The sequence below is a fragment of the Haemaphysalis longicornis genome, unplaced genomic scaffold (assembly GCF_048455015.1).
Source record: "Haemaphysalis longicornis isolate Haplotype H1 unplaced genomic scaffold, Haemaphysalis longicornis Haplotype H1 scaffold_4, whole genome shotgun sequence".
Taxonomy (NCBI): domain Eukaryota; kingdom Metazoa; phylum Arthropoda; class Arachnida; order Ixodida; family Ixodidae; genus Haemaphysalis; species Haemaphysalis longicornis.
In genome coordinates, this window is record NW_027526361.1 from 41836720 (window position 1) to 41850644 (window position 13925).

Sequence of the window (13925 nt, forward strand, 5' to 3'; positions counted from 1 at the left end):
CTTTAGCACAACCAAGCGCTGGCTGCCTCCACATTTGTATGTTAACGATTACTATAGGATACGCGATAATGAAACATGGAACATATACAGGTGAAGGGAGTTATCTAAAAAGTTCAGTGCAGCTGGTCCCGCATCTCTATACCACACCCAGTCTTTGAATTTGCCAATCCTCCTGGCATCGATTGGCAAAGAGATGCGTAGCTCGGGGGCTTGGATAAAGAGGGAGGAGGACGCACTAGTGGTGCGTGCGCTGCTCAAGTCTCAGTGGGTCCTGTCTTGCCCACCGCAGGTAACCTTTCGGGATGGGATGGTCGCCATGTAGAAACTTGCTTAGGATTTACCATTGGCCAGCTACCAATGGGCCTATGACGAAGCGTTATGTGACGAATGGTCTTCACAGGCTACACAGGCCTACAAAAAAACATGGCGCATTTGCTCTAGTGGAGCAAGGCTGGAGAAACAGCTGAGCTGGTGGCCCCTCTCCCTTAGTCGGAGGCCCGGCTGTTCCACATGGATTTCCGAACTTGCCACTGAAAGTAGTCCATGACTGGCAGGCCCGGATAGTTTTGTCCACAGGCTTTCACATCTTTCCAAAAGTGGACCGCGTTAGCACGCGCTAGAATTCGCGGCAACCGGCTTCGCGAACTCGGAGTCTGTAGCGCGAACTTGGCGTCTGTGGTCCCCACTTCAGGTGCGAACGCATGCGAACTGGCGAGTAGAGAGCACGCGAGCGATCACGCCACGAGCGCTGGCAGAGGGCATGGAGGAAGAAAAATGGCAGAGGGTTCTCAAAGGTCGAGCTGGCCGAATCCGGGCGCTCCTCACGAGGCGCACGCTAGCCGTGCGCTCGTTTTTTTTTCTGGGTATTTCTTTCTGGTAACGCTATAAAACGGAACTAAAAGCTTTAACAGCTCTGCTGCTAAAGTACACGGCACCGGCTGTACGATGTAACAGCCATCGGAGGCGATGCAAGAGCACGTGGCCCACCGCTGCTGGTGTTTTCGTTGCCAGTCCTGATGGTAAAGTATAAATCTCTTCATATATTTTATAAAAAACAGCAAAAATTGGTACATTACATTCTTTGTCATTTTTTTTTTCATTGGTTCATTTCTTGCTGCGCCACCAAGTACTCATGGCTGTCTTTATCGGGAAGTTTCACTCCCGCTTGGCAACCATTTGAAGGTCCGTTCCAAATCAACATGGCTCCCAGCGCGATGGCCCGGAGTGCCGGCAGCGAGGCTGCTTCAGAAACGGGCCTCAGCAAGTGGCATTATGCATTGATTGCAGCTACGCCTGTCGCTGCCGGCTTAGCCTTCTGGTACTACAAGAACTACCGCGATAAAAGTAAAAAGCCACCGGGACCCACAGCCGGCGACGAAAAAGACATCAAGGCTGTGGAGAAATCTCACGCGAACCACGCACGCAATGCTGCCGATGTCAGGGTGAGTGTCCGATCAAAACAACGCTACGGGTGCTCATTACCTCGCCTGATGTCTACAAGGGCCGCTGTGTTTTACCGATGAACAGCGTCATGGGTCTATGTGCCGGTATGGGGCGGGAGACAGCTTACACGATGCTCGTGCTTGTAGCAGTCGAGCCATATCAGTTCAGAATGGTTGTTTACGCTTTTTGCGCTGCTTTTGCACTTCGCCTCGATAATTTCCCTCGGGCGTGATGTACGTGCAGGACCCCTTGGAAAAGGCCAAGGCCTTCAAGAACCAGGGAAACAAGTACTTCAAGGAGGGCAAATTCGATAAAGCTATCGAGTGCTACTCGGAAGCTATCGCGATCTGTCCGAAAGAAAGCACCAACGAACTGGCAACTTTCTACCAAAATCGTGCCGCAGCGTTCGAAAACTTGGTAAGCTGGCGTCTCGAGATTTCGTTGACACCTTTCCCGTACACTTTGCTGATATGTTAACGTCGCCACTGTGACACGCAGAAAAATTACACCGAGGTTATCGCCGACTGCACCAAGGCGATAGAGCTGAACAACACCTACATCAAAGCACTTCACCGAAGAGCAAAGGCGTACGAAGTTGTTGAGGAGCATAAAAAATGCCTGGAAGGTGGGTAATACAATTTCCTGTGAACTCCTTGCTGAAAAACGGTGCATCAAGTTTCGGCCCCTGCGTTGTGTAAGAACATAGTGAGGGCACCTGGGGTGTTACCCCCTAACTGCTACTTGTTGTCGGGGATTTCTTTTGGAGAATTCAGGAGCGCAAAATGCTTGGGGGATGTTACTGACTCTGCAGTTTAGTTTACATAACTTGTTACTTTAACACAACAATGAGGAAAAAGACCCTTGCATTGTGTGATATGGAATAGTAATCGTGTAGCCTTAAACGGGCCATAAAATACAAGTTTGTTGTATTAAAAGAAATTGGTGTTTTATAGTATCCACAGTGCTTGTTTGCCAGCAAACAATGCTATATTCACTGAGAAATTAAATACGTTAAGCCAAAATTTTGATTACCGCTGCATCGTATTTTTCATGACATCAGTGCTGACTTATTTTGGACAGGTGCCTAAAACGAAAGTTAGACGGAGATTGCCGCCTTGTGTAACACATGCCTTTGGTTACCTTGATTACCATCCACCTTCCTAGATGGCAGAGTGATACCACTCAAGGACCGCTGTCCACACTTGATTTGCTTGTGACTGGTATTGCACCTGCCCTACTTTTGTTACGTTTGATAGTAACCATTTCGTGAATCATTGGATATAACTCGGCTAAGTGGTAGTGTCGCTTACACCAGTTAGCCACTCGTATCACAGCCCGCGCCCGATGGCTGTGTTAGCAAGTGTCGGCAGGTATAGCGCCTTAAGCACTGCTCCTGTGTTTGTGTTTGTAACTTCCATTGTTTACCAAACTACCCTTACTGCTATAAAAAGAGTATGCACTGAATTCAGTTGCAAATAGCTTGTTCTGCAATCTTATAACGCCAGTTTAGTTTGTGTTAGATTTTGTCAGCCTCAGCCAATTGCAACAAGTAGCCTATGATACATCGTTATGTTCAGTGCAGGAAAGCAGCTGGTGAGTCGAAACTGAAAACCAGTGAAAACAGGCTTTTAGGAAGATGGCAAAGATCGAGTAAAATCCAGTTTAGTTCGCTCTGGGTTCTTCGTGGCATGCTCTGAAATGTCATGAAAAATGTAAAAGGGCAACAGCAGAGAGAAATGCCAGTTTGAATTATTGAAGCGAAGCTTTTTCTGCCTCACTGATGGCATTTGATGTCGCACCGAAATGCACTGCAGGAAAACCAACTTTACACAATGAGTTTCAGAAAACGATGATGATGATAACCGAAGGCACATTAATTAAGCATCTCGAGAAAGAAGTGGTTCCCTTGGTCATAATCGAATCTGGGTTCCTCGCATTATGAAACCGATGTCTGTCCGATTGCACCATTCCGACACAGTCTAAGCAGTTTGGATTTTGAACTTCAACTTCGACTCAGGTTGCATGGGAGGAAGCTTCATGTTTTAACCATCTATTTCTTAAGAAAGAAACAAAGGCTCTGACTTTTTATTTTCTAGCAAATAAGGCATTGTTGGCTGTTGAGCAAAAGCCGAGAGAGCTTCAAAACGTGTCATCTCTTAGTTAAAACAAGATTGCAACAAAAAGCTATTCAGCCTTTAGTGTCCCTTCTAACACCTAGTTCTGCATTCTAATCAGATTACTGAAAGTCTGGTTTATAACTCCCGTACAATGCGCACGCATTCGTTCCACTTGTGTCTGATATAATGTGCCATATTTTTCACAGATATCACAGCTGTGTGTATATTGGAGGGTTTCCAGAACCAAAACTCCCTTCTTGTGACCGACCGTGTGCTAAAGAAGCTAGGAAAGGCAACTGCAAAAGAAGTCATCAAGGTGAGATTTTAAACCAATTTCACGTGTTGCCAAAGGCTAGTTTTCGCCAGTGTTGTACTGAAACCAGAATGCCCTCTTTCAGACACGAAAGACAGTGCTGCCATCGAGGCACTTCATTAAGAATTACTTTGTGTCATTCTGTGAAGACCCCATCATCCAAGCTGTTGAAGCCTGTCGTGAAGGCCGACCTTTCCCCAAAGATGGAGGCACAGACAAGCCAAGGCAAGTCTTGCATGCTAGGGAATGTGCCTTTTTTGTTTTGTCACTTGAATATAAAAAAGTGGCTCAAGTGTGGACTGCTCCTAGTTTTATACCTAGCAACTGCACAAATTGTGCATGGTGAAATGGGGAATTATGAGAGCTGTGGTAAATGCAAATATTAGTGACATTCTTTTATGGGTTCCCACAAGGCATTCAAGCACGAAAAAATTAGGCAGCGTGCAGAACTTTAGCACTTGCATATGAATGTTTGTGTGCTAATCCTATGTTTCGACAAGTTTTATTATGGTCAGTATTTATGTGGGATGATTTATTTTACCCCATCGCCAAGTTTAAATAGAAAAATGTGATACTAGTGCAAAAGCCTTGTCTGCAGGTTAGTTTTAGGTTAACCTGCCAACCAGGTCAACCAGGTTAGGCCGACCAGGTCAACATTATTTGCCATTGGTTGTATAAGTCCCAACTGATTCATTAAAGAAAAATAAAGGAACATTTTAATTACTACCCTTTGGCCACATTAGGAAAATCTCTTGTTTGTAATCTAAGGTTTGTAATCTCTTAAGGGGGTTACCTAGCAAGAAAATACCTTAATTTCCTATATTTCATACATCGTCGCAAATTGTGCGCCTAATGGCTGCACATTTGTTCATATCAGCATGTGCCATCTGTCCAATCTTTTTTCATGCTGCCAAATGCAAATCTGGCACGCCTCATACGCAAGTTTCACCAAAACTGCGTGTGTTTGGTTAGGCATAAAAAAAAATAGTAAAAGGCCACACTGTCCAGCTGCTCTAGCTACAAAGTGTTTTTTTTTTTTTTGTATGCAGTGCCCACCAACATTAAAATTACAAATAAAGCACATTGTAGTCCTCTGCTTAAAAGCCGATAAAACACGCACATTTTCACCGTTTCTCATGTAAAGAACACAATAGCCATGTTACATTAAGGTTTATAAAGTTTACTGTGTATACAGTGAGCTTCAGTGTGTTTTACTGCGTATACAGTGAAATTCCTTTTATATTGCTGTAAGTCTATGAAGCGCATGATGGAGCCTGAGTGCCTTGTGACTGAGGGTAACATGCAGGCTCCTTGAAGATTCCTTGGATGAAGCACTGAAAGCCGCTACTTGCCGTGCGATTCGTTGCATAATCTGCTCATCAATGTGCTCTGCTGACTTTCAGGAGCGGCTATGCGCTGGCCGTGGAGTGCCTGGCTCGCGAGCAGTACGAGAACGTGGTGCAGCACTGCAGCGAGGAGGTGGACGCCAAGGGGGAGGCGTGGGCGGAGGCCCTCCTGCTGCGAGGCACCTTCAACCTACTGCAGGGGCGCTCACAGGCCACACTCGACGACCTCAACCAGCTGCTCACCATGGACGGCGTGGATGTCAAGGTGTGCCTGGGAGGGGGTGGCCGCATGTTGAACTAGCGTGGGGCTCCAAGTGGTTGCCTCGTGCTCAGCTGCTGACACGATTACCAGAATACTGACTTGCATTAACTGTTTTGCAGTATGACTGGTGAGAACTTAGAGGAGTGCTTTGCTGTGCTTCTGAAAAGAAAACCGTTGCAATCAGGGCTAGTCCAGCAGATTCTCCTGCATCTGAGCGGAGCGTTGGGGCCCTGGTGCAGGTGAAGGTGAACGCCCTGATCAAGCTGGGGACATTGAAGGTCCACGCTGAGCAACTGGAGGAAGCACTTCAGGACTTTGAGCAGGCCACCCGGCTGGAGCCGGGCAATGCGGACATCTACCTGCACAGGGGACAGGTGCACATGCTGCTCGACCGGCTGGAGGACACGCTCAAGGTACGCACCCTCCCTTTGTCGCAAGCCGAGTGTGGTGGTTAACTGCATTCTGCGACGACTTACAGGGCACGCAGTTGTTTTTAGCAGTGTGCACAGTGTACATACGGCAGGATTATGTGGCATGCTTGCATTCAAAATTCACTGCATAATTGTGGTGTGCGACTGTGGTCAAGTCAAACCACAAGTTCTACTTAATTATAGTCACGTACCATGATTATGCGGTGAATGCAGTCTTGTTCCAAGACTGCACTCACTGTGTTGGGGCAGGCATGGTAGGTGCCCTGCGAGGGATGACCGTGGTGAGTAATCTTCACGGTCGCCTCACCCAAGCGTGTGGAAGAAGATGTGCTGCGAGCTCTGGTGTTGTTGCCCCGATTGCAGGACATGGAGCGGAGCGTGCTGCTGCGGCCCGACTTCCCGTCGGCGGCGGCCCAGCGCTGCTTTGTCCAGTACCGGTGCGGGATGCGCGTGGGGGACACGCGCCAGCAGCAGGAGGCCCTGGAGAACTTCAAGGAGGTGCAGAGGCAGTTCCCCAAATGCCCTGAATGCTACTTCCTTCTTGCTCAGGTGAGGGGCACCCCCTTCCGGTGGGGGCCAGCCACCCGCTGCTTTCTTCTTCGCTTTGGGCCGCACTGGAGAGTACACGCGGTAGAGGCGATCGACCGGTTCTTCTCGCCGAGATGCCGCAGTCACCTGGGCTACATCTGCATCATCTTGATTCCTTAGTTAAGCCAGTTATGGGTAAAGTGGAAAGGAGTACTTAGATTCAAAGAATGTACACGTTAAAATGTTGAGTTTTTACGGCGACAGATATAAATAGAGGGGGGCACCTGTTTACGATATAAATAGAAGTGGGGGCACCTGCTTCCCAGCATGCCAGGGGCTTGTTACAGCTGTCTAAGGGGATCAGAATGGTCGACATAAGCTCACGAAGTACTCACCACAAGACACTGTGGTGCAAAGCAACTGCCTTCAAAGAAATTCCTGTAGGGAGATGGGACACATCAAGGCAGCTCGCAGGCTCTCTAGGTTAACGCAATGCAATGGTCAAAGCAGTAGGTCGCCACATTAGGCAGTGCAGTGGGAAACCTAGTGGCTCTCCTCAAACTATTGATAGGGTCGTTCATTTTCGGGTAAAACACGATTGTACCCAATTTTCGCACCCCGAACATGTTCAGGAGAATTGGGTTAAACCCGATTTCTCCCTGAATGGACCTTTTGAAGTATTGATCTGCACAATCATGCACTTACGGTATGCCATTTTCAACCAGTGCTTGCTAGAAGCAAGCCCCACAAACCAAGCTTTTGAACTCATTGGGTTCTGGCATGACTGCCACTCGTTGCCCCAGGCTGGGAAACGTTGACATTGTTGTGCCTAGCTAACGGAAGCTGTGATGTCGAAAGAACACTCTCCCGGCTGAGATACTACATTCAACGATCGGACAGGGCTCGAATGAAGACCGACATGTTGCGCATGCAGATAATAGAAGTATATCTAAAAATTAATGACCATCTTTTTGTGAATAAAATGTTTTATAAAGTTCTTTGAAGTTATCAATGCTGTGTACTGTCATCATTACTGATTCATTTCCAAAGAAACACCAAATTTTGGAGAGTATTTGCTAGAAAACCCTAATGTCTCCCCGATTACCAGCTTGCAACAAACACCAATTTTAACGCATTAAAATTAAGAAGCTCATGATACCTTCTGATAGAAACAAAACTTAGTGTATTATATCTGTAGATTTAACCCAAAAAAATCCGAATTTCTGAATGGTTTTATAAAAAAAACTTGATTTCTCCCCGATTATTAGTTTAAAAAATAGCACGCAATTTTTACCCCCCCCCCCCCCCGCCCCCCCGATTCTAATAAAATATAAAACCCGAAAATTAACAACCGAAAACGAATGAATTGATGAGGTTTGGATGGGTTGCCAGAGTGGCTTGATAGCTGTCGCTGCGCTTGAATTACTGTAACAGGTTGCTGTAACTCTCTAGAGAGATTTCTCTCTTTTTTTTTTAACATTGTCTTGTCTTCAGCCAAAGTGGGGGAAGGTGTTTCGAATCAAGAAAGTTTGGTAACTTTGTCACTGAGTGTGTTATATTTGTGAGCACACCTTCATCAGATGTGGTGGCTTTTTTCTGTGGTTCCGATTAAATGCTGATTCAGGTCAAGGATCGAATTATTATTATTTTTTTAAGATGCATGTCTGAGTGTCGGAGGCTGCTGTCCATGTTTTAGTGACTTAGTGTACTGCTGCGCTCATCTGTGTCTGATGTGTTTGTTCGTTATTTTATCCCGCATGCACAGCTTCTCTCAGAGACGCAAGAATTTGAAAAGGCCGAGGAGTACTTCCGCAAGGCCGAAGCTGCGGACCCTACGGACCCCAATGTCTTCGTCCACCTTGGGTATGGACTTGTTGTAGATGCAACCCTCCTCACAATTGTAGTTTTTTTTCCCCTGCCTGCCTAACCAAGTAGATCAGACAGAGCTATAGCCGAGACATAGAAAAGTGGTGCTAAGTTCAGATTTCAGAACTTCACAAGGCAGTGTAAACTCCGCTGTTTATGTGCATTTCTTACTCTTTACTGTGATCGCATGAGTACTTGTATTTCGCTTTGTTGATGTATTGTTGAAACTGTCTATAGTATTATGCAAACAATTCATCATATGGAGGTGCTCTTGCTAAAAGACTCGTGCCACTTTCACCTTCAGCATTCTACAGCTGCAGTGGAAGCAGGACTTCGAGAAGGCAGTGGAGTACATGAACAAAGCCATCAAGATGGACGACAAGTGCCAGTTTGCCTACGAGACACTTGGCTCCATTCAAGTCCAGAGGTGAGCACTCAGAGGCACACGCAGCATAGCGATCTCTTGCAAGGATGGGCCACCTGGTCATCTTTAAGATGGTCACAGCGGACCTCAAAGGGGCCATGCAGAAAAAAATGCAAGTTTCTTTCATTCGAGAGATTGCCTGTTAGAATAACACTGACACCGCTTTTAACGCGAACTTCACTCAAATAACCTAATATAATTAGGAACAAAGAGAATGGCCATATGACCCACTAGCTCGTTTCCCGCACTAGAACCTATGCCGTAATATGCACAGCTGTTTGATTGGCTGAGGCTGGCAAGAGCAAGCGCATATTGAACAGGGATTATAAGGTTGCAGAACGAGCTATTTGTGTTTAAATTTGAGGCATGTTCTATTTATAGCAGTAAGAATGGTGGGGTGAACAATTGAAGTTTCAAATGAGCACATAAACATCGAAGCAGTTAGTGTGGCACTTTGCCGGCTGACACTGCATTGCACAGCCGTTGGACGCGTTGGACTTCTCTGACACAACACTGCCCAACTGACATAAGCGGCACGGTCACTTACATGACCATGTTTGTCCGAGTCACAGCTTATGTTTTAGGAAACGATTAGTATCAACCCTAATAAAAATACGGCAGGTATAGAAGTCCAACCAGAAGCAAAGTGCGAACACTGGCACTTCAGCGGTATTGCAGCAGCATCTATAAAAGCGGGTGATAAATACGATAAATCAAATGGCCGTCTGTGAGACGGTAGCGGCCCTGGTCAGCGGACTATCTTTAGTTTAAAGTACCTGCCATGGATGTATCATCGCTGACATCACAAAGCTCACGATTTAGCGGAAGAATTGAAATTTTGTTATAATGTTTAGTTTCTCAGTGAATAAAGCACCTTTACTGTCGGACAAGTGCTGAGGGTACCAGAAAACACCAAATCTTTGGAATCAAACAAACTTGTATTTTGCCTGCTTGGAAGTACTGCATTGAATAGCTTGGCTAGTCGGTTACAAAGCTAGTGTGCTGCACTACAAAGTGCGAGGCAGCATTTCAGTCTGCTGTGAGCGTGTTCAGACTCAATAATGGTTCCAAGTGGTGGCCTAGACATGCAGTGTTGGAATGAATCTAGGGTTTTGTATGGTTGTGAATGTCATCGGTTGACATGTGACTCGTAATACCCAGCACAAAACAGAAGTGTTCGAATCTCTGCTACAAGTTCTGCATATAGTTCGAAGTGTCGTGTTTGCAGTACAAAGCAACTGCAGCTTTATGCACATGTGAGCCCAGTCAAATTTATTCTGAAGGTGCTTTTAGTCTAGTGATAGCACAACCCTTTGTGAAGGCACGACCAATGCATAATACCTGCGATAACTTATAAGACGGAAACTTCAGGTATCGCTGAGGGCCTTACAAGGAAACTTCAGTCAATCCAAAAAGCAATGGAAAGGAAGGTGACAAGTGGAACACTTCAGCGTAGGAAGACAGTGTCACGGAATGGGGAACTCGCTCATCTGCAAAACATCCTAGTTCAGATTACAGGAAAAGGGAGTTAAAAACGTTTGCGAATTTTGAACGCTTACGACTATATAAACCACTTGGCTTTCGAAGCCTCTGGGTTACGCTGCGACGACAGCCGCTACGACGAAACGCCGTGTGGCTCTACTTGGGTACAGCGAGCGAGGTGGGACGACAAGGCGAGCCCCTAAACTGCTCTGCACTTAAAATGAATTGGAGGGACAATAATGGTGCTCTGGAGTGTACATTGACGAGCTGACGGTGATGTGTCGACTGCCTGCCTGCAGGGGCTACCTGAAGGAAGGCCTGGAGCTCTTCGAGAAGGCCATAGTCCTCGCCCAGACCGAGGCTGAGCTGGCCCACCTGCTGGCCTTGCGGGATGCCGCAGCCGCTCAGGGCGAGGTGGCCAAGCGCCTAGGGTTCGCTGTCACGCCTGGACTTCCCTAGATCTCCCTAGGCACGAGGGACGAGGAGAAAGTGGCACTCCCTGCTCCCCTCTCACGAAGAACCCGGTTGCCCCACTCACTGTCCCACCTCTTCCGTCACAGACTGTATCGACACCTGTGCACAGCCGGACGGGTAGGCCACCGCAGTTCAACTGGGAGGGGTGTGTGGACTGTGCAATGAATGATCCTGCTGTCGGGAACGACGGGCCTAGGCAGTGGGCGCTTGTTGGGGCAACAATGTGTTCGCCTTTTCTCTTCTTTTTCCGTGTTCACTCGATTGTAGTTGGGGACCAGTGATCACCCGCAGGGAGCTAGGCTTAACAAGCGTTTTTGGAAGTGGGGGAGGATTCTATGGCCAACACAGAAATGTGCGAGAAAGGTATGTGGAAACCGAGTATGCAGAATTTACCAGTTTGGAGAGTACTTATGGGAGCACCGCTCCATCGACATTGGGATGCACAGTTGTGGAAGACACGGGCATGGGCACTGATGGTTGGAAGAACTGTAAAGGTTTAGACAAAAAAAAAAAGAGCTTGTCTGCGTTGTGTGTGCCTTCATTTTGTTTGTCTTCATGCAGGTTATTGCTTATTCGGTGTAGCAGAATGGTGCATGCTGCACTGCTCGAGTTTCTTGTAGATAAAAAGGCGCTAGATACGTAGAGTGCCAGGACATTAGGAAGGTAGACAACCTGGGTGAGAAAATTGAAGACAGTGTTGGACCCTATGAACAAAGGTTAAAACTGCTTCAAACTACGTTCACCTTCTCCCTGTTTTTTTGTTGTTGTTTGTTTCTTTCCCTTTCCTTTAGTTACACGATGTCAGTTTTGTTGATACATTCTGTAATACCTCTAGTCCGTGAAACAAAATAAACAATTGTGTTTTGACACCTTTCCCTGCATTTTCCCCATTTCTGGTATAATGTGTAATTATTGCTAGCAACAATGGGAGATTGGCTGGTTGTAAACTTTAATGGTGGCAGACTTCACACTGTAAAGAGAGCAAGTCAGTTTCCTGAACCTGAATAGGTCCGGGCACTGTGACTGTGCATATAGCTTGGTTCTTTTTCTTGGGCCGAATCAGGATTTTGCTTTTGATGTGCTCCTAATAAAACTTCCAGTGCCGTGATGCAATATATTTTTTTCTCGCAAGCAAACTTGGAAATGCACATTTTCAGGAACCTTAGTGCAACAAGCTATATTGGATGATCTTCTTACGACTTGTAAGAATGTGCTGCCAGGATTTGTCTGTACTCTACTTATAAGCGCACATGTAAAAATGCTCTATTTTCAGGCTTGTAAACCTCTGCAGGCTTCCTTACCAGTGCTGCCCCTTTGACATTCCCTCTGTCCTCAAAAATAATAAAAAAATTGCTTGTGGGACAAAATTGTGTTGTGTCCCCTACCAACCTCAAATGATGTCTGCGTCACAGCACCGAGTGCGTGAAGGACCTCGAGAGCTCGGTGGAAACTAGACATTGTTGATAGCACGCAATGCCAAATGCGAAATAACGTTTACATTTGGCGCTGCAGTCAAGCTCCACCTTTTTTTTTTTTTTTCAAATGTGGCAATTTGATCGTTCAAACACACAGGCAGAGCTCCTAAAATCAGTTCAATGCAGTGAACTCGATTCAACCCTGGCAAGGCTGCTTACATTTGTTTACATTAGGTGCAAAATTATAGCCAAAACCTGAACTTGTTTTTTTTTTTTTTGGAATGTGAAAAAATAAAATTTCAAATAATTTAAAGGTACTTGTATATCTGTACTCAATTTGGGAAATGTATGTCCTGTATATTCGAATATTCAGGTCTACTATAAATATGCTTGCATCAACTGCTAGACATGTAGAAAACTGTTGAACGCGAAAGTCAGCAAAAAGCCGAGAGTAACTCATTGTAAATGTGGAAACAGGTTAGCGTTCTAGACTATTTTTTTTTGCTTGCACTTGTTAAATATCAAAAGCACCTATGCTTGCAAAGGTTGCACATGCTGAAATATGCAATACCTATCCATATTAAGTGTTTGATATCCAAAGCCAGTTCTTTATAGAAAATTGATTATATCTGGTTAGAAAATTTTACTTTAGCAGTAAAATCGAATTGCCAGAAGTGTAATGTAAAGATGCTGGCATCTGTGAATATATGGGTGCTTTAAATGGGAAAGGGGTCTTCCAACCTATTAAGCGAGTGGAGACTGGTCCAAAGTGGCCCCTTGGTGAACTTGGAGGGGGGTGGGGATAGTACATAATGCAGTTGTGGTACTGTTACGTTCGGAGGCGATCGCTAGAATTTGCCAAATATTAATGCAACAAGCCACACTGGATGATCTCCTCACCACTTGTACTAATGCGTTGCCCAAAATGTCTGTACTCTACCTACGAGCGTGCATTTAAAAATGCTTTATTTTCAGGATTGTAAACTTGTGCTGTAGTGCTACTTTCAGGTTAACACCTGTCATAGTGCTGCTAAACCTACAGTATGTGTCATGCCCTCCTTTGCCCCCCCTTTGATTGATTGATTGTGGGGTTTAAAACATGCCGACGCAATGCAGGCGACGAGGTGTGCTGCAGTGGAGGGCTACGGATTAATTTTGACCACTAGGGGATCTTTAACGTGCGCTGAAATCTCGAATACACGGGCATTTTTACTTTTCGCCTCCATCAGGAAAGCGGCCGCCACGGCCGGGAATTGAACCTGCGTCCTCGTCTTTGCCCCCCTTTGCCCGTGCTTCAAAGTATCTAGCAACTGGCCATGCACCACACACCCTCTAGATTTGCCACTAAGCAATAGTGTCGCCAAAAGTGCACACCAAGAGACCTCTTGGAAGGGTCAGAGCCTATGTCCACCTTGAAGCAAGATATCCCAGAAAAAAATTACTCAGAGGGGTTAAGAACTGTAATAACACGGATAGGCGGGATAGTTGGTTTGACATCTTAACGGTAACTTTTGCGCACTCGATACAGGGACACGGAAAAAGATGACAGGAAAGATGATACTGCGCTTGTCTTCGTGTCATCTTTTTCTGTGTCCCCGTATCGAGTGTGCAAAAGTTACCGTTAAGGGTTAAGAACTCCCTGAAGGCAAAGTATAACATTGTTTATTAGAGCATCTCTGTTGTTGTTCTTCCTTGCTGCTTGTTGTTTTTAGTGCCTTTTCATGATTTTTAACTCGCATTTCGGCCCCCAAGGACATTGCTTGCACCAAAACAGATCCTAAAAATAATTACAAACTTTAAAATTTCATGTTGCACAATTTTAGC

The 13925-nt window shown here is 45.9% G+C and overlaps 1 protein-coding gene across 1 annotated transcript; it reads left to right on the forward strand.

Annotated features, from left to right (window-relative positions):
* The first annotated feature begins 1169 nt into the window (after positions 1–1169).
* Positions 1170–11559, forward strand: LOC144178577 (mitochondrial import receptor subunit TOM70-like). The gene is made up of 11 exons (XM_077706516.1): positions 1170–1442; positions 1687–1860; positions 1942–2068; positions 3767–3876; positions 3959–4098; positions 5277–5484; positions 5721–5894; positions 6276–6461; positions 8206–8303; positions 8611–8733; positions 10512–11559. Exons 1-11 carry the CDS (start codon positions 1200–1202, stop codon positions 10669–10671), a joined length of 1743 nt encoding a protein of 580 aa, XP_077562642.1. The 5' UTR covers positions 1170–1199; the 3' UTR covers positions 10672–11559.
* Positions 11560–13925: the final 2366 nt, after the last annotated feature.